Source organism: Notothenia coriiceps, unplaced genomic scaffold (assembly GCF_000735185.1).
Source record: "Notothenia coriiceps isolate Sejong01 unplaced genomic scaffold, NC01 NC01_scaffold00000339, whole genome shotgun sequence".
NCBI lineage: Eukaryota > Metazoa > Chordata > Actinopteri > Perciformes > Nototheniidae > Notothenia > Notothenia coriiceps.
The window spans coordinates 20,350,432-20,370,131 of record NW_011333040.1 but is presented as its reverse complement, the minus strand read 5'-3'; the positions used below and the strand labels follow the sequence as shown (position 1 = coordinate 20,370,131).

The 19,700-nt window shown below is 43.0% G+C and overlaps 2 protein-coding genes across 3 annotated transcripts; both read right to left on the bottom strand.

The window, feature by feature from the left end:
- Window positions 1-2,500: 2,500 nt before the first annotated feature.
- Window positions 2,501-6,197, bottom strand: LOC104948401 (rho-related GTP-binding protein RhoG). The gene is made up of 2 exons (XM_010774600.1): window positions 6,128-6,197; window positions 2,501-5,498 (listed from the first exon to the last, which is right to left on the bottom strand). Exon 2 carries the CDS (start codon window positions 5,467-5,469, stop codon window positions 4,894-4,896), a length of 576 nt encoding a protein of 191 aa, XP_010772902.1. The 5' UTR covers window positions 5,470-5,498; window positions 6,128-6,197; the 3' UTR covers window positions 2,501-4,893.
- A 1,573-nt stretch (window positions 6,198-7,770) lies between these two features.
- On the bottom strand, window positions 7,771-17,075 carry fhdc2 (FH2 domain containing 2). Of its 2 annotated transcripts, XM_010774589.1 has the most exons (13): window positions 16,874-17,075; window positions 16,059-16,145; window positions 15,231-15,814; window positions 15,068-15,129; window positions 13,177-13,279; window positions 12,848-12,933; window positions 12,504-12,604; window positions 12,106-12,176; window positions 11,789-11,896; window positions 11,439-11,509; window positions 10,813-10,930; window positions 10,569-10,733; window positions 7,771-10,457 (listed from the first exon to the last, which is right to left on the bottom strand). In XM_010774589.1, the coding sequence occupies exons 3-13, from the start codon at window positions 15,690-15,692 to the stop codon at window positions 8,499-8,501; spliced, it is 3,306 nt and encodes a 1,101-aa protein (XP_010772891.1). In that variant the 5' UTR covers window positions 15,693-15,814; window positions 16,059-16,145; window positions 16,874-17,075; the 3' UTR covers window positions 7,771-8,498. The 2 variants fall into 2 exon arrangements, with proteins under 2 accessions (XP_010772891.1, XP_010772884.1); XM_010774582.1 differs by lacking the exon at window positions 16,059-16,145.
- Between the last annotated feature and the right edge of the window lie 2,625 nt (window positions 17,076-19,700).

Sequence of the window (19,700 nt, the reverse complement as noted above, 5' to 3'; positions counted from 1 at the left end):
ACTTTAGCAACCGCACAGAGCAACATTGCGGACTCCGTGGAAGAGGACCCACTCCTTGTTCAGGTATATTAGGCTCATCCTAAACTTATGAAAACCCAACAATTCTCAATCAATTTAATTAAATTCTACGAATAGATTCTTCCAAATCTTACAAACTGAGCATTTGAACCAAATACTTAGTTCTTGTGACTGAAGGGTCAAGTCCCATTTGTCCTTTTTCCTATCCATTCATTTTGCCATCTCTCCCAAACTGTCATTCCTTCTGAAGACCAAAGCATTCTCTCCATAATTATTATCTATGATTATTTCTTTCCGTTACAGTCTCAGCAGTAAGTTTCTCTTTCTCCCACGCTCTGACTCCTATTTTGTTGCGAACACAGCTAACGGCCTTCACCCCCCCTGTTTTACAATCTCATGTTCCCTCTCTGCTGCTGGAACAGTTTGATTTGAATGCAGAACTGCAGCTTTCTCAACCTCGGTGCAGCTGCGGGCCTTCTCTTAGATTATTTTGCTTTCCTTCTTTAAAAAAGGAGAAGAAGAGGAATCTCCACACTTGACTTGACTGAGTAGTGCCGAGAGCTACTTGGCCTTTCGGCTTCACCCAGCACATCATCACACGGACAGTGAGGGCGAGGAAAGATAAAGGGAGATTGAGTAGCGATAGACAGAGCTCAGATCAAGGTCCCGGCGGACGCCAGCACTCCCACTCTCTTCATGTTGATGACTCATGTTTACATTTCTGTCAACCAGGCAAAGATGGAGCACAGAGACATTCTCACCTTCTAATACGTTCAAAAGAAAGGTTTGCTTTGTGACTTGAGGAAAAAACATCTACATTTCCATCGGACAAAGCACAACGTAAACAAAACGCCCATTCGTTTTGATGCCACAAACAGATGAATTAAAATGTGGAGTACTGGATGACGTTATCTTGAACAATGTGGTCCTTTTAATATAAAATAAGAAATAAAAATAAGAGTAGAAACTCAAAGGCACAATCAGCATTTTGTTAAAGGTTTGGAGTGTAGGGAAGACTCCTAGGAAGCACAAGGGGATAACACTCATGGACTTGAGTCTAATTATGTGTATTCCTTTAATTTGCACAATTTCATGATGTTTCTCTACTGTTAATCCTGCTCACCACAGTTATTAATTATGAGCTAACTTTGTCAGACTTTGAGTGATAATGAGGCTGGATTGGTGAGGTTCTCAATGTAATAATTTAGCAGAATTATTTATTATAATGCCTAGTTTAGCTAAACAACATTCTGTATTAGATGACATATCCTTGGTCAAACCTCCATGTTTAGTGTTTCGTGGTTAACTGAAGTTTAATATCATAATTAAAAACCTGCAAATGAATGTTTATATCTTAGCATTCAAATTACACATTCTTAACAAAATGCCATTGTTACATGCCACCTGCCATTCAATAGTACGTTTCTTGACTAATTTCATTGCTTAAAGACTCTTAAAAAAGTCTTGATCGTGATCAAACTAACTGTGGTGGGCTTTCGGCATTGTTGCTATGACTACAACCTCAAATCAGACAGTTTTGAAGAACTGGAAAATTCTGATTTGGGCCAAATTATCCAAAATCTAATCAAGCCCCCTACAAATATCCTTGCGCAAAGAATGAGGCCCTTTAATTAGCAAAAGGGAAGGAGAGCTGAAATGTTTCCAGTGCACTGACCTACAAATGGATCACCTCAACCGACCCAGCTCTCATCGTCCGCCTGCCTGAGTTAAGCCCAAAGCAGACAGTAACTCGTCCTTTCTTATCTCACTTAACCATCACACTTCTCAGTTGTGGCTCCTGAAAGCATCTGCAATTCATACTTGGTAGAGTAACATATCAAGCCCTGACATAAGCAGTGACAACTTTTACAGGCTGTAAAATATCACTCAGCGTCGCCTTGATTGTAAAACATTTAGACAAACCACAAAGGAAACGGCTCTAAATGTTGCTGCAGTGACGTTATAATGAGCCTTTGGAGGAGTTCAACACATCTGTCAATTGTCAAGAGCCACCGCCCATAAAGGTCAAGGGAATTTTTCAGAGCGAGAGCACGTCAGCTTTTTAAGCTCCAGCAACTGATTGAACTCGTGGGTGTCTGCTCAATTGAATGATGGCCCTGAAAACTGGATGGGTATAGAGACCATTAACTCCAAAAGTATAGAAATGAAAAAACAGGCCATGAAGAATGGCACTCATTCTGGATTCTATGGAGCTGAGCAAGAGGGCTGTGTCCATCTAGTGTCCAGACATGGTAATTGAAATGACATTTACATGAAAATGAAGTATGTTACAAAATGTATGTGACAGGAAAGTGGTGTGGTTTCCTGAGTTGAAAATACAAGCAGCTGTGAGAAAATGTGTGACTCTCAGCATGACTTCACTCTTTCATTATTACCATAGGGCTATGCAGTAATGTGCTAATAATGTGTAATACAAGAAGCACTTATGTAAAGTCACAAAACAATAAGGGGAAATAATAAGTATTTTCTGGTTTTAACCACCATTTTATTTGGCATAATTTAAAAATCATTTCACTGTTAGTTCATTTATACAAATATGCTTTTGTTATATATAAAACAATTACAAACAGATTTCTACAAATCAAGTTCCCAGTGTAAAAGCGTAGTACCACGCACACGGTAGCATACAGCTCACAGAAGGGAGCCCACAGGTGTACGTTCCACTTCAACAGCATCATCCGAGTGAAATCAGGACAAAGAAATAAGCTCACCACAATCGACAGGTTGACATTGTGCACTTACGTTCAACCCTCCACACACAGATCTGGGACATTCTCAAACATCCTTTGGCAGATCTCAAACCGCATCACCGTTGTTAAACACATCTACTGCTCGTGTCGCGTCTTCTGTTAATTTAGACTTTACAGGCCACAATAAAGGTTTACTCATTATTCACCCAGCTCGAGTGAGAAAAGGAAAATAACTTCAGTAAAAGGGTTGCTGTTATTACTGGCAGCTGAAAGCACAAAGGAGCAACCAGTCATTACTAAAAAAATAGATTATAAAATGTATAAAAATCTTCAGATGTGGCAAGGCACGTTCCACCAACGCAGCTCTTGCTAACCGAATGTGCAGGTCGTGCTTGTGCCTTGCCCTCACTTGCGGTACGCAATGCAGGGATGTGAACCACATTCTGTAAGAGCTGCGGGCCTCCAGCTCTGTTTCACAAATGCATAGACTTGCAGAGCGAGATGTCAGTTTAGCACCTGTGTCTTACAAAGAGGGCTGCAGGAAGAATGTGTTTACTGGCAGAAAGCTTTTTTAAATTACAAAAATGAAACCCAGAGGTGGTTCAACCTGGATTTGAAAGGTTGTGTGGCACTTGCGTCACCCTGGAGCTTTAAGCTTTGGGTTGAAAAGGAGCAAGACTATGGTCTTTGGTTTGGATAAGGCACCTGACCAAATAAAAGGCTCCATAAGTATTGTGGATAAACTTCTGGTAAATGGTAGAAGAATCAACAAGGCAGCTACAATGTGTTGCTTCTTCCCAGATGAAATCATTATTGACCAACCAAAACAATATAGTGAAAAAGGCTGGTGTATAAAGCCTAGCTAAGCCAGTTAAAACATATTCAGTTATTATATGCTGTACTGAATTAATTAGGAAGTGGTCATAAGTCTGTTGACCTTAAATGTAAGGCTATAATGTAAAGGACAAAGGGAGCATTATGGAGATGTGGTTTATCAAATATGAGTATTAACTACACACAACATCATACTGATCAAATAAACATAAGCTATTACAAAAAATATATATTCAACTTTGGCCATAACCGCACTCGTGGGTTAAAAACACTTGAGAAAAAAAATCATTTACAGAGTAAATTCAACATAATTAGACAAAATAAAGTCTCTTTGACCCACTCGGTCAAAAAGGAAATTCTTAGGCATGTTTTAATGGCACTCCGTGTGAGGCTCAAGAGTTGGGATGGAGACAGAGAAGCTGTACTACAACCTGACTCCCTGATATGCCAGGTTGAAAAATCCTGTACCAATGTGGGTTAATTTGGCAGAGGCCTTATGACACCTGCTCCTCTATTACTGAAGAGCGCAAATGGTTGGCTGCTTTCAACGGGTACAGCTTATCTTCAAAGGCCTACTGACTCTTCCATGCATGGCAGTGAGAGAGCAGTGCAAGAGGGTGGAAGGGCAGCCTGCCAAAACAGCTCTAACATGCCAGACTGAGCACAAGAGGGAATTGCAGCTCCAGAATTTAACCTCTAATCTGTGCATATTGGTCAAGGGGTACTGGCAATTGTCCAGGAGTCATCACACTATTTCTGGACTCAAGCTGCTTGAAATTAAAACGTGTTCACCCTCTACTCATTACATCTAAATATGCAAGCATTTTGTTGGCGACTTTGCTTGAGACTCGTGAGATGCAACCTAGGTGAGAGTACGAGGTAGTCATTATTTCTCCACCTAAAACAAAAGGCAGATCTCTTCTCTCCAGTCAAACAGGGTAGCTTGGTTGGTTGGTTGGTTTGGATGTTGTTATGGCTTGAAACAACCTTGATCAGTATTTTACAAGGCAAAGCAGAGAAGCTATAAATCTAGAACAGATGTAAAATTGGAGAAAAGTGTAAATATCAAAAGTTAAAATTGTAAGAAAAATAGGAGATTCGGTCTGTTGCCCCCATTCTGGCATAGTCACTTTGGTGATGATGACAACGGAGTGAAACCCTCCAGGAGATGAATAAGGAAGAGAAGAATAACAGAGGAGTTGAAAACAAAGTCTAAACTGCCAGGCGTGGTATGGAGGCAGACAGGTGACGACGTTCATTTCCTCATCCTTCCTTTGCTCCTGTGGATCTTCATCATCCCTCTCTACAGTCCAAATCTGGGAACCATTTATTACAACAGCACACACTTTTTCGGGTTCTTTTTCGTGACTGGATACAACACTGCCCTCACAGCTTCAGCAAACACCTCCCTGACACCATCCTGCAGCAGAGCAGAACACTCCATGTATTTAACAGCCCCAATCTGCTTGGCCAGGGCGTTTCCCTGCTGCTGGGTGGTAGGAGCCAGGCCCTGCTCCTTCAGCTTCTTCACCGTTTCGGCATCGCCCCTCAGATCCCTCTTGGTGCCCACCAGCATGATGGGTACGTTAGGGCAGTGGTGGGACACCTCAGGGTGCCACTTGTGCCTGACATTGGCATGGGAAGAGGGGCTGCCAATTGAAAAGCAGATGATAAAAACATTGGTCTGGGGATAAGAGAGTGTGCGCAGGCGGTCATACTCCTCCTGGCCCGCTGTGTCCCACAAGTTGAGGCTGACAGTGCGGCCGTCTACGCTCATCTGAGCGCTGTAGTTGTCAAACACGGTTGGAATGTACTCTTCGGGGAAGGCATTGGTGGTATAAGAGATGAGCAGGCAGGTTTTACCGACTGCCCCGTCACCCACCACCACACACTTTATGGTCTGCATCCTGCCTACGACCACTGGGGCTGCAGCACCTGACAACAGAAAAAGCGCACCTGGGTGACTATTTATTACAATCTTTATGACTTGAGAGGCCAATACAGGCTTTTTAATAGCAGTGACAAGAGGGGTGATCATTAATCATGAAATGACAAAGGGTAAAAGGACCGGGGAGTAACTTTAAGGCAGCAGTTTTACAGGAATACAGTTTACACTATTAGCAGAGGAGCTAACCACCGCGAACGTTAGCTCATCGACGTAATTAACGTAACATGGGATAGCTACCATTTCAGACGTCCGCTAATAAACAAAGTTTGGAAAGTTTACATAGATTAGTTAACTACCCTCCTCGAACAAGGGACAACGAGTTTATCTCAGTAAGGAGCTTATTTAACGTGTTTATTACTTTACACTGCTCGCCTATGATACTAGGCGTTCCCCCGGTGGCTAGCATCAAGCTAAGGAACTAGCACATTTAGCCGCTAACAAGCTAGCTAGTTAGCAAACAAGTTGGAAGTTTATTTGCAAGCTACTTCTTCAAAAGGTCTTCGCCTGGCCCGATAACTTCCCACAAGTTTCTCTAAAAATTGTTTTCTGTTCTAATATATATCTGAGGCGTAGTAAGTTTCTGTAACAGCGAAATTTAAAGGATTTTGTGACTTACCGCCACTTGGCTTTCGATCTCTTTTTGCCTGGTATAGTCAATCACAGCCGCATCCGGGGAGCTGTCCATTACGTAAAAATGACGTAAGGAAGCAATGCAGTTTGATAGTTGCAGTTTTACTGGTGACAGTTGTTTCCGTGACACTAGATGGCGTTGTAGAGCCGTTATGCTCTCTTGTGATTTTCCCTTTTACATAACAGCACTGTTTTTAGTACCTAACTCGAATTTAAAATCGGATTGTAATTGCAAGTGTGGTGAGTGGTGACTGGAAATAGAGTCAGAACAGGATAGCTTTTTATACATTCTGATCTAATTAGAAACAAAAGAAAAAGGACTGATACAGAATGGCCCCTTCTATTTGCTGTTACATTAATGGGTAGAAGCATGTTAATGTTAAACGTTTGAAATAGCTGTAGCAGTGCTTAATATTTTCTATGATTTTATATTTTATGTAGAAAATCTTAACCAGCAAATATATAACATATATTTATGATTTTGTTTCTATTCTATATATAATATAGAATTGTAAAAAAAAAAAAATGTATGTGTTTCTGCTCTATGCTTAAGACCAAAGCAAATTCTTTGTAAACCTACTTGGTAATAAACTGAGTGGCTAAAAAATGGAAATACTCAACAATTGTATTTCAAAACTGTAGTAGAGCACTTGAGTAAATGTACTTTGAAAAACGTGACCCACAAATCCATGCCTCTCTTCAAAGTAATCTAACTGCCAGATTTATAAAAAAAAGGATATTTTTTCCTTCAACAAATGGCAATTATTTCCTTTGCTAATGGTTTCAAAGATATTGTCAGAAAACTTTATTTTCAATTAGTTTGACCTACAATTTGACTGCAAATGAGGGATACTGCTCCTTACCTTTACCAGTCTGTTGACATATTAAATGAGTCTAAATGTATTGATTCTTAAAGACTTTAACCTTTCTTTTGAACTTGCCCCATTCTCACCAGTGGGTCACTGTTTAAGCTTACATACCTCACTTACAAAGGCTGTAAAACAATCCTGTGACCTGGACCATATCCTCTATTTTGGTCAGCACTGGTCTAAAAGCCCATATATCACTTATTCACCTTCAGACAAGTCATTATTCTCACTCAGCCCGTGCTTTCAAATCAATGCAGAATACACGAAGGTAGCTAAAAGAGAGACCACTTTAGACTGCTCTGTCCTGCACCCCTGGAGACCTGTTGATGATGTCAGCCCTATACACTGAGGTAGGTTAAGGGGCAAGCGCTGGCCGACAACCGGACACTCAAGAAAACAAAGAGGCACCGGTTTATTGCCTTTCCCAAGAGGTTCTGGCGTCACTGCAGCCCTATAAAGAGAGCATTCCCACTGGGACCCTACACCCACAGTCACCCTCCACCCCAACCCTTGCACCCCACTATTCTGCCAGCAGATTCCCTGGGACGTCTGTAGCATTTCCATGACAACAGCCACTGACAGAGATGGGGGTGACCGTGTCAAGAGATGCAGCAAGTGGGAGTTCAGAAGAGAGGGGGAGAGAAGAAGTGTGACTAGAAGACGATGAGAAGATGCAAGAGCAGAAGTTAAGGAGTGTATACCTTGAGTGAAAGCTCTCATTTGAATCAAAACCTAAGGAACAGATGTTACATTATATCAACAACACAAGTACGGTTTAATTCAACTGATGAGTGCCTTTGCAATTGATTAGAAACTACTATTCAGTACAGTCTTTATTCGTGTTTCGTTTTTTATAAATCCAAATAATACAGTGAATAACAACAAATGCTATTCAATAAAGTTATATAATCTTTTGATACATAATAAAAAAAGGACAAACATTACAGTAACCATCCCCCCATGGCCTCTTCTTTAGTTTGTAAAGTGCATCAGAACAATGTGGCCTCAACAAGAGGATAAACAGTTCAATATTGTACCGAGTTCAGCTGCACTGTAAGACAGCCAAGTGGGAATCAACAACAATCACTTAAAGAAGGGGTCACAGTATTCAAAACTTTAAGACAAATCTACTTGTTTCTAACAGTTTTCAAAATAACTAGGCACAGAGTGATGTCACTTGGCTGTGTTTTTCTGCTTTTCTATAGATTTAAGATAGGGGGTCTTGTGGTGTCCTATCGCCTGCAAAGGACACAAATAGGTTACATAAGAGGTAGGATTTATTCTGCTATAAGGTGAAGCACATTAGATTAATGTTCCCCAAAGCAACCAGTGCAGCTCCCTCTCATCTACATACACATTTCATACAAATTGAATATAGAAAACTCAGAGATGCTTAAGACCAGAAAGCTGACAATGCCCACTTGAATAACATCACACTGTTTATATCAGACTGACATCCATAAAGGCAGGATAGTGTATTCACTCCCATCACCTCCACTGTTGCGAGGCTGCTGTAGCTCGGGGCATTTTGGGTCCAGGTATCCGTGAAGTTGCAGGGGCTTTAGGGCTCGCAGGGGAGGGGCTTGTGCTCGTCGTCTTGGCGGTTTTGTTTCGGGCGGCAGATATGACAGCTGTGCGTATGTTCTTTGCCGTGGCAGAGGAAGGGCTGTGGGCAGTGTGAGGCTGGGAGGGCGTCCGAGCCTCAGAGTTTGAGGCGACTCGTTTTGACATACGGAGAGGGGTTCCTCTGACAAATGCTGGCTGCGTGCTATCTGAGCCCTTCTCCGTTACAGATCTGTCTGAAGTCCTGCGGGTTAAGGTTGGCTTACCTGGAGTCTGTGTCTCACTTATAGTTCTCTCCTGTGTGCTTTTACTGCGTTTCACTTCTGTCTGAACAGCGGCAGGCCGAGTGATAGGAGAAGAGCGCATTGATAAGCTGCGAGGACTGGACAGCCGGCTGGGCGTGGGTGTGTTAGGAGGGGTTGGGGCCCCATTTGAAGGCTCAGTTTTGGAGCGCACCCTGGGAATGCCTGTGTAATTGGAAGGTCCTGCACGTGACACAAGTCCTCTTTTGGCCCCTATTCCACTACGCACGGGGATCTTCACGGTGCGAGCCTCCTCCTTTGATGTAGGAGACCCTGGAGTTGTCCCCGCTCGGAGGTCGCCCTCCCTCTCTTTCCTCCACTTGGAGCACAGGCTCGGCGCGGGTCGTGGGAGTGGGGAGGTCGGGGGTGACAAGGCATCATAGGATCGGAGGCCTTTCACCAGTGTGTGGCACTCCAGTGTTTCACCAACACGGGAGTAAGGCTTTGACGTCTCCCTCTCAGGACTTGGCAAGTTGGAGATCACCTCTCCCTGTGATTGGTTGAAATCTGGTAGACCTGATGGAATCCAGTTCTCCTCTACAGGTGTTGATGCCACTTCTGAGTTAATGTTTTTCGTTAAATCTGCCTCAGGCAAAGGTGTCACAGCACTCGTTGTCACAGTTGGTGTCTCTCCCGTCTGTGGTTTTGACTGCACCCTCTCTGGAGCATTTACAGATGATTGTGATTGGCTCTCAGTTCTTTGGTACTTGAATGACCTCCTCCTGTTGTCACCGTGAGAAAGTATTCTATTTTGAAGAAGAGAGTGTTGTACAGACTCAACAAAAGAGTCATTAGATTTATTCTGAACTGGGCAAGTATTCTCTGTTGCTGGCAGGCCAAACCTATGCCCATGAGTGGGGGACTGGTATTTAACACAAGGGGCAGGTTTATCAGCGGGTATAGCAGCAGAGTTTGAGCAGGAGGTCGGTGAAGATTCAGTGGTCATTGAAACAAAATGTTCATGTGAAATCTCAGCTTCTTTTTCAAGTACTGTTGTCTTCGATTGGCCTTGCAGCACATAAGAAATGCTTTCAGGCGCGTGCTGCTTGACTGTGAAGCCAGGTCCATGCTGAGAGTGGCTAAAAATGGCAATGTGCGAGTCCTGAACAGCTTCCACGCTTCGGGTTGTTGCTCGGCTGTGCTGGGACCTGCTTCCTCTCCCCAGAACAGGTTCTTGGTGAATTGGAGAACACAATCCGTCCGTCTCCGGGGAGCTACAAAGCACAGTGGTGGTCTCGTGGTCAGAGGAACTGTTGGAGTGATAACTGGTCGACGTAGGACTGCTGCCCAGCTCAGGGAAGCCCTTGAGTGTGGCAATATTATGTTGATGGTTATCGTTGTGGAAGTGATGGGAGTGTTTACGGGACTCAGAGCTTCTCAGGCTACGTCGACTCCAGCTGTAGCTCAAGTTCTTCTCCAGCAGCTTCTCTAGCTCATCTTGGTTCTCCTGACTCTGAGGCTCTTTGGCGAGGCTGAGGCTCAGGTCCAGCCCCGTACAAACAGCCACAGAGCGACGCTTTTCCCCAATCTCACGTTGACGATCCAAACGTTTCTGCTCCTTCAGCTCCCGTTCGGAATTCTCCTATTGAAAATGAAAAGAAAAATTCATTTTTCAGTGACAACTAGAGTTAAATCAATACTATTTTTGAGAATATATATGTTTTATCATCAGATGTTTTAAAAAATATCTAACCTGGACAGATCTTTGGAAGCGGAGGCAAAACGAATTGAAGACCCTGCAGGCCTCCTCCAGTTTGAAAGTGCTGTCATCTTCACAGAAGAACTCCACCAGAGCCTGACTAGACATCCTCATGCCCTCTACCTCATCCTCGGCCTCCTTCAAACGCTCCTCAGCTACCTGCACACAAAGTTTACACATTCATGGCCTGAAACAAGCCATCAGAAATCTTTTAAAAGATGATGTCATTATTTCATACCTCTAGGAAATGTTGTGTATGCAGCTGGATCTCCGCCTCAGTCTGGATGTTTGCCTTGAGGGCCACCACTCTGCTTTTTAACTTAGTTAACTCCTCAAGCACAGACTCCTCACTTAACCTGCAGAGAAGTAGATGGCATAAAATATAAAGTTATTATTATAAGACCTGTATAGAGATAGCTGTGTGCATTTTATAGTAGGAAAGGCTTAATAACTAATAATATGCAATAGCAGAAATTGATAAAAAATACCCCAAAATGGGTTATAAATTAAGGCAAATGGTCCAATGTGTCCAGGAATACTTTAAAATAGACACTAAAATGTTTAAATGATTGCAACAGCATGCGTGTTATATTTACTTTTAAAGTAGAATAATGATGCTCATTCCTTAACACCATGGAGATAAACTCTACTGCAGAGCTTATAAATTGGGTTTGAGTATCAATGTTGTCATGACCCACTTTCTCTCAATGCAGCTAGCTATCGCTAAGAGCTGGGTGCCTTGTTCTGATACTAGAATGAAACTGATTTTTCATTATGTTTGTTTTATCAGTCTCCCGGGTTGTTAGTAAGCTTGTATAGACAGCGACAGTCCTTGTAAGATCTGAGTTTTGGGAAGAGACTGACCTGGAGGCGGAGCCAACATGGCCTATTTGGCTAGGAAATGACAGTAAACTCTGGTCCTTTTTCACAGCTTCCTGCAGAGACAAACACAAATAATTATCCAGCTATTGTTTCAAAAGATTCAACACGTCATTTGCTATGTTGACAAAATCATATGCTTGGCGGAGCAGCCTGGCTTGAGAAGCTACTGTTCTCTATACATTTTAGGGTCAGAGAAGATTGTTTTCTTGTAAAAAGTTCTAAAATTAATATTTACACATTCTTACTGTCCACCATTTCACAAATACCCTTACACACAATATAAAGAATAATGTTTACGTTTTGATAAAAATATGTCCTTTTACTGTTCTTACCATTGCTACAAAATGCAGCAGATTCATGCCCGGCTTGTTAGCTTTGGTGTCGGCCAGTTTGAGCAGCGATGAAATCCGGAAACCAGCGGCGTTCCCTGCATATCCACCCTGAGAGGCCACATACAATGTCAGAATAACACACACAACATGTGACAACTTAAAACAAACAAGGATACAAAAACCAGGTGCGCAGTCAGAGTGACGCCCCTGAACACACACCCAGACCCCAGCGACTGGTGTATTATACACAGATAAAAGAACTGATCCTCTTTGTCGGGCTAAAGAAAAGGAAATAAACTAAATAAAGAAGCACTCACAGCGTTCATGTAGTTCCCCGCCTTCAGCACCAAACGAAGGATGGAGTGTAATTCAGGACAGCTCAGCAGTTCTAGACAAGAAGACAGGGATTCAATATTTTGCCTCAAGGTTGGGGAATAATGAGGATGAATGTGTATGCAACTGACGTCAAGGCTTTACAAGTAGTCAGCAACTTTGTTTGGAATACACTTAAGCAGACAAGTGTACTAAACTTCTATGCAAAGATATCACTGATAGCAGGTTTCTCCTTAATTATGAAACTATTCTTAATTACAATTGCACTCAGGGTATAAAACTTGACTTTCATCTAAATAGGAGTATTTGAAAAAGGGACCTAAATAGGAACTGTTAAAGAGTCTTTATGGTGGTGTACACAACTCCCTGCTGTTAACTTTACCTCTGGCCGCCTCCCTCAGACATCTGGCTGCCACACACAGAGAGGTCACAGCAGGGTCAAACTCTTGTTGCAGGATCATAGCATCCAGACGCAGCCGAAAACTAATGGAAGAGAAAGGAGGGGGACGCATTGATGGAAGAAAGGACAGGGGTGAGTGATGATGGAAACAAAAAGGCACTCCTTATCAATCATCAGTTAAACAAGCAAACGTCATCACAAAGTGAAGCACGTCAGCAGGATAAGTGTCACAAAAATAAATAAACTGGTTTTTAATGCTAAAGAAAAGATGGAAAGTATTGATGGTATGTGTGGTCATTTTATCCAATCTAGGACAAGGGGTGTACCTGGGAACTTCCACTAAGAGCAGCAGAAAAAGATCAGTCTCTCCAAGCCAGCTCCGCTCCCCACTGAACCTCCTCAGGCGGGACTCCTGAGAGAGAAAGAACAGATGCAGTCAAATCAGGGAGGCAGCTTCGATTGAAATAACCAACATGCCGTTAACAGTCAATTCTAATATCTTTCAGCGCGATCCTTCTCCGGAAACAGACCACATCATACGACATTGTGTAATGGCAAACTTTTGATCATTCTAACCAGAGCCAGATGATGTGTAAGAGAAGAGGGAGGGGAGGGGAGTCACTGTTACATTTGTATGCCTAAAGAGGAACTTTACCTCCTCATTGTCAGGCAGCAATTTGCAGAGCTCTGCAAGCTTCTCTGCTCCATAGCGATCCCCCACACCATGCCTAATATCCTCAACTATCTCCTTCGCAGGCCTGTGGAAAAATTACAAAATAAATCTTTTTGGAATGACATCATTGATACTCTTGGTTTTCTCAGGACACCTCCCCAGAAAACGAATGTTGCCAGCACTATCAGCGCTTTGCTTTTCCTTGACCACACAGTGTTGTGGCTTATCCCGTTCTTATCAGTCAGTATTGGGGAGAGACGGTTGGTCGACGCCACACTGGCGGCACAAAGTGCCAAATCCACTGGGCAAATAAAAAGCAGACATGCAGGAAAACGTTTGAAAGGCCTTGGGATGTGGCTAGAAACTGAACTAACAGACTGATTGACCTTTGACTTACTTTTTCTGACTGAGTGACACATCTGTCCAGAGGTTTTCCATTACCCCCTCCCCCTCATTTTCAGCCCATCACACATGCCTATACTCCATTATGTGCAAACTGTGTTTGGCTTTCTCTCCTAATTTATAGCTCAATATTCACTTCCATTTGAAATTATTTTGACACCAACAGGTGTACACACGAAGACATTATTTATTGTACAAGAGCCCTTACATTATTGTGCGTAATCTGTCCCAACTAGTTGAAAACTATTGAAAGCAAAATTCTGAGTGAAACAGCAAATAAAACAGAACCGTCCCAGGATAAAAAGGTATCACACTGAATACCCAGACACTGAAAATACAAAACCATACTTTGTTTAAACTGCACCCACAACTCAACAGTAGCTCTGTCTGCCAAAAACAGCAGGCAAATAAGCTCCCGACAAGACAAATGTTTGTGTACACAAGAGCTTCTTTACAAATAATGGCTTTCCCTACAAGTCTTGACAGATCTGGTCTAGAAAAGAGCCGCTCTGAAGTTGAGTCTGTTTAATTTACGCACACGTCAAGGCGGGACAATATAGCAACTCAGCACTTCTTCTCCAAGTCATTGTATTTACCTGTAAATGTTGTATAATGTCAGGAGTTTCAACATCAAAATATAATAAGGAAACTTTGGGTATTAAATTGCATGTAAGTATTAACGAAAAATGTAAAAGCCATATTAATTTCCAGAAGGTCATCCCTTGTTTGAGTCAGACAGGCATGTTGAACAGGCTTTAGAGGTATGGTGAATAGGACAAGCCACTAGTGGTGTCGTGCTGTAGGGCGTAGTTTTAACATAAGACACTCTTTAAAGGCATCAGCAGGTGTCAACACTAACTCCACAGGCTTTACCCAGTCACTTACCCCCCACCCTATACAGACGGTCCTGCTGCTCAGTTGTACCCTCCCCTGCACCTGTCCCCTGCAGTATACCCGTGTCCTCTCCCTGACAGCAGACATCCTCTCTGAGGAGACTTGACACTTCTGACAAACACTGACTGACACTCATCATTGATGTATGGCCACCCACTTCAGCTCAAGAGAAGTACTGCTCCCCAAGGTGCTGTTGTACACACTTGTTTCCTGCCTCTAAAACGTTGACTTATGTGACCCTCAGCAAATGTAGACATAAAAAGCTGAAACTGTTCAAGTGCAGCACGTTGTAAGGATTAGGGCTGGTGTTTACAATCATTTAACAATCAATTATTCTTGTGATTGTCTTAATGTATCAATCCAATTAGAAAGGTTGAACAAAAATGTATGTTTTTCAGCAAATGACATCTTCAAATGTCTTAGTTGGTCTAATCAAGAGCCCAGAACTAAAGATGTTCACATTTACAATGATACAAAACAGTGAAGAGTGCCAAACCTTCACATTTGAGAAGCACATGTTGGCATTTTTGCTTTAAAACTTTGGGTTTCAGCTCTAGTTTAGAATAAAGAAGCTTACGTCTTGAACTGGCGTAGAAATATTCCAATGTTCATACTGCGTTTGGAGTCAAGCAGGGAGATCTGAAGAGGCAAAGGACACAAATAAATGTAAGAAAACCGCCCATAATCTCACTATCTTTCAACATGGCTGAAACATATCACTGCCATCCTATTGAGCTCACCTCCTCCGTGCTGTCCTGGGGCGATCTGCAGCGCAGCAGAGTGGACCGGCGCCTCAGGGTGCTCGTTCTGTCCTGAGGCTTACTCTCCTTCTGACCAAACAGCTCGTCCAGAGAGTGGAGGTCTATGGGGATCTCGTCCTCTCCCGGGGCCGCCCCGTTCCACACACTCTTCCTCCCCTCCACCTTCTCTTTGGGGATACGATCCCAGTTCAGTTTCCTCAGGCGACTCCGACGGGCACTGTCTTCCCGGCTGAAAGGCGAGGAGGATTCAGGTAGAGGTGGTGGTGGAGGAGGAGGAGGAGGAGGTGGAGGTGCCAGGGGAGGCGGTTGAGGGGTCACCAGCACCGGATGTGACTCCATGGCTGTCACTTCCACAGTGTCAGGGGCAATGGCGGGAAAGGCAGGCTGTGTTCCATGAAAGGCACGAGATTCCTTGCTAGCCACAGTCAGGTTGATGAGCATAGAGGCTGTGAGGGTTTGGGAGGGGGGGTTATAGCGGATGAGCAGCCTCTGTTCAGAAAGTCAGTGACGTATTTTCCAAATTCCAGTTAGCTCCAGTTCTAAGGTCCATCAATAGTTCCAGCCTGGGACAACAAAACAGACATTATTGAACACTGAGAGCCACAGGATATCAGTTTTGTTAAGAGTTTTGTAACAGCTTCTTTAACTGAGGCTGATGACTTCATGAGCTTGTCTGACACTTGGCCTCACTTCTCCTTTCATTAGCATAACTCCAGTGAATTGACTGATCTAACAAGTAGTTTGCAACTAAAAATGGAACCCCTGGTTCAACCATCAAGTTCAAGGACTATTGGGGAAAGTACTAACCGAGCAAGATGAGCTCTCCCCCTCTTTGAACAGCTTGTCCCATCCTGTTCAGTTTCACCTCACTGCATGCACACACTCCTCTCCCTTCTAATTAGAAACATGGCGACACCACAGGCGAGGTAAGATGCACAGTTTAACCACAAACATGAGAAATAGAGGGTCTGCAACATCAAAAATAAAATGTTCACTTTTAATGTCCTTTCCTCCTTATGGGAGGTTAACATCTGAAAAGCTGGTTGCACACACTTGCTCCAGCAAGTTTAAAAGCGGATTAGTGATGCATGACTCAGAGGTTTCAGTGTCTGCTACAAGCAAGTCTTTAATCATCACATCCTGACTTCTCGTCTTCTCTCGCGCTTTTAACATGAATCACAAAATCACTTTTGGGAAACTTTTCAGTGATGCGCGTGATTGTAGAGCAGTTCCAACGAACGCCGCACGAGCGCGCGCTGCAACCCCCCCCGGTGATCTCACCCTCCATCATTTAATGAGATCTTTATCTTGACAAGCGAGAAATCATTTGATAAATCGTGTTTCTTAACAGCCAATACTACGGATAAATAGTTCCGGAGAAAGCAAGATATCAATCAAACAAAAATGCAAAATTAACGTAATTTATAACTTTTAATTAAATGACATTTTTTCTTGTTGACGTTTGGTTTATGCTTACAAAACCGGTTTTCCCAGTATTGTGTACCCGCGCATTTTAGGTTTACCTCACATTACAAATATGTCTCAATTAAAAATTGTCAAATCATTGTAAGTAAATCTCATCCCTCAGTTTAAGGTAAATCCAATCAAGTTATGTCACTTACCTGCCGTTAACGGCTGCACTTCCGCGAGGTAACCCCGCACACACCAACAACAGCTCGCGTTTTTTCTTAATCGTAGCCTACAGGACACTGATACATTTACGCTTCAATCCTAGGTTTTTGTTTCCCGTATATCCTTTATCCCGGTGACTTGAGCCGCTCCACTCGCTGCAGTCCTCTTGTCTTTCTCAACTTGCAGGGAAACTTCCACAGTCCATCGGGAACGCGCACACGCGCGCACCCGCTGACTGATATCCTCCCAGTTTTCCCATGGGCGGATTTAGGGGTTTTCAGGTGGGAGAGTACACTCGATGTTAATTCCACTTTTTGACTTTCAAGATGTTGTGATGGCACTTAATGTCTAATATGTTTGACATGTTGAAAAGGAGTTATTCAATCAATAAGCTTAAGATTTTAAGTCTTGTTTTTCTTTCAGAGGTAACGCAATAAATAACTATAAGATTACAATTATTTTATTTATTTTAGAGGAAACACAATCATCGTAACATTCAAATTGTAATATTTATTTTCTCTTTCAGAGGAATTGTTTTAATTTCCTTTGTACATTTTATAGTGCCTTTACAATATATTCGGCCAGATACGATTTTACATGAAAGCTTGCAGTCAGGACCTGCACTGACAACCTGATAAGTCTCTATTTCAGGCTAATCATCATAGTGGGGAGGACTCTGATGTGTAATTGGTGCAGAAGGCCTTGATCAGGCTAAGAAGAGTATGCTATTGAGAACCTGAGAGAGTGAGCAGATGGCTATCAGACATGGGAAATGATGTCCGCATCTCCTCCCTGAACCAGGAACAAGGCATAGGTGAAAGCCAAGAGATCAGAAGTCCCTCTCGGGTGCTGAAATGGCCCAGGTGCTGGGATGTAGACCCATAACAACGATCTTTCATCCAAGGTGCTGGAGCGCTCCTGGCCCATGTGACCTGGTGCTCCTGAGTCCGGCTCAGGTAGCCCCTTTCACAGGCCACGCTGACAGGCAGTCGTCATCACCTCCGGGACCTGCAGTAATTAGGGGGTTACGACCCCAAAGATCTGGCTATTGTTGTGCCTGTGCAGCAGGGCATGTTATAGTGAACTTGTGCCAGAATAAACCTCTCTCAGGAAACTTCACTTTCTATTCAGTCACTCACTTCTCAGAGTACAGTGCACTCCTCAGAATTCAAGGAAATGCCACTGGAGAGAGACGGCAGCTTTATAGTCCATGAAGGCCCTGAACAGCCCTGCACAGTTCCACATGTTATGCCAGCATTCATGATACACGGACATTGGGACTTTGATTAATGAATATTAAAGAGTTAACTTAGCATCCCTCACTTGTTTCACCGACATAGTGGGCCTGTAAACACCGATGTGTTTACAGGCCCACTCCCAGCCGGTCTCCTCCTTGGCATAACAGTGAGCTTCTGAGCCTGTGCTTCACTCTGCATATTCTTTACTGAATGAATGTGCATCAGGGTGCTCATGTGTAAGATTTGTGTGTGAACCTGTGTGAGTGTAAAGGAGGATCCATGCATTCAAGTAAAATTGCGCTGCGTAGACATGATGGTGAGAAATAGTTATCCGTATTAAGGATGAATGAAAACGCCTTGAGGAAACCTGCTGCCTTTTCCTCTCAATGGATAAATAAAGTTTTACACATCAAACTCCACCAGAAACACGTCTTTAAGAGCCCAGTTTGGTGGAGTGGTTGCAGCCATCAAGTGTTAGTCCATAATCTTGCTTTGAAGTCCAAGAGGGGTTATGTAAAAGTGAAGGCTTTTAGCTCCCCCCTCCCCTAACTTACACACATAATAATAGTTGGAAACGCATACCGTCAAAAACACAAACAATTGACATTTGTTTGACAAAGTTATTTTTGCTAGGCTGATCTAATTTTGTAAAGTGACCTACTTCAATTGGCTTTTTACACTGCAGAAAATTAACCCGGATGGAAAGAAATCAATACAATAGATTTTTTGCCCTGAAGTCCAATTTATATAGCGTGTAAAAGTGGCTGTAAAACTATTCCAAGCTAAGCTAGTATTGATATAACTGTGCAGGGGCTTTGTGTTATTCTGCCAGTCTGGTCGCCCTGCTGGGTCTTGGCCATTTCAATGGTGGAGTAAATAGGTCAGTGTGACTGCAGCTCCGCAGGGGTATTAAACACATACTGTGCCTTATGTGTGCCTGAAAAACTGTGCACGCAAACACACACCTGGGACTGATCCCAGACTGGGACAGCAGGTCTGGGGAGGTATTCCTAATCAAACCCAGCTTCCTCAGATCTCTCCTGGTTTCCCAGCTGCACTAAGATCACGTGCAGTTATCCAGAACAGCCTGACAAGGATCTCTGGCTTTGGTCAAACCGCCAGCCTGATAAGGAGAGACAGCTAGAGACAGACAACACAGACACACTCTCAGCGTCTTGGCCTCTTTTCTCCAAACTCTCGCATTACTTATATGAACACTTAGAGTATATTTACCCCCCACATACATGTGTCACACATGATACTAAAAGACACACATGCTTCCACACAACTGCTGCACATTGTTACTTCAGTAGTTCACAGAAAGAACATCGGGAAATGATTATGGAGACAGAGAGGAAAGGGCTGTGAATCAAATTTGTGAAGAAAGAAAACCCACGCTATTAAAAGCTTTCTGTGGAAGTTTGCGGGTTGTTATCTCTTTGTCAGAGCAGCAAGCATTTTTTTTTCTTTATTCCCTCTATCTTAAGGCTTCCTGTCCATTTATTGTTAGCTTATGTTTCACATGTGCTTTTGTATGAGTTTTTACTACAACCCCTGCTTTATTATTTATTGAGAGAGG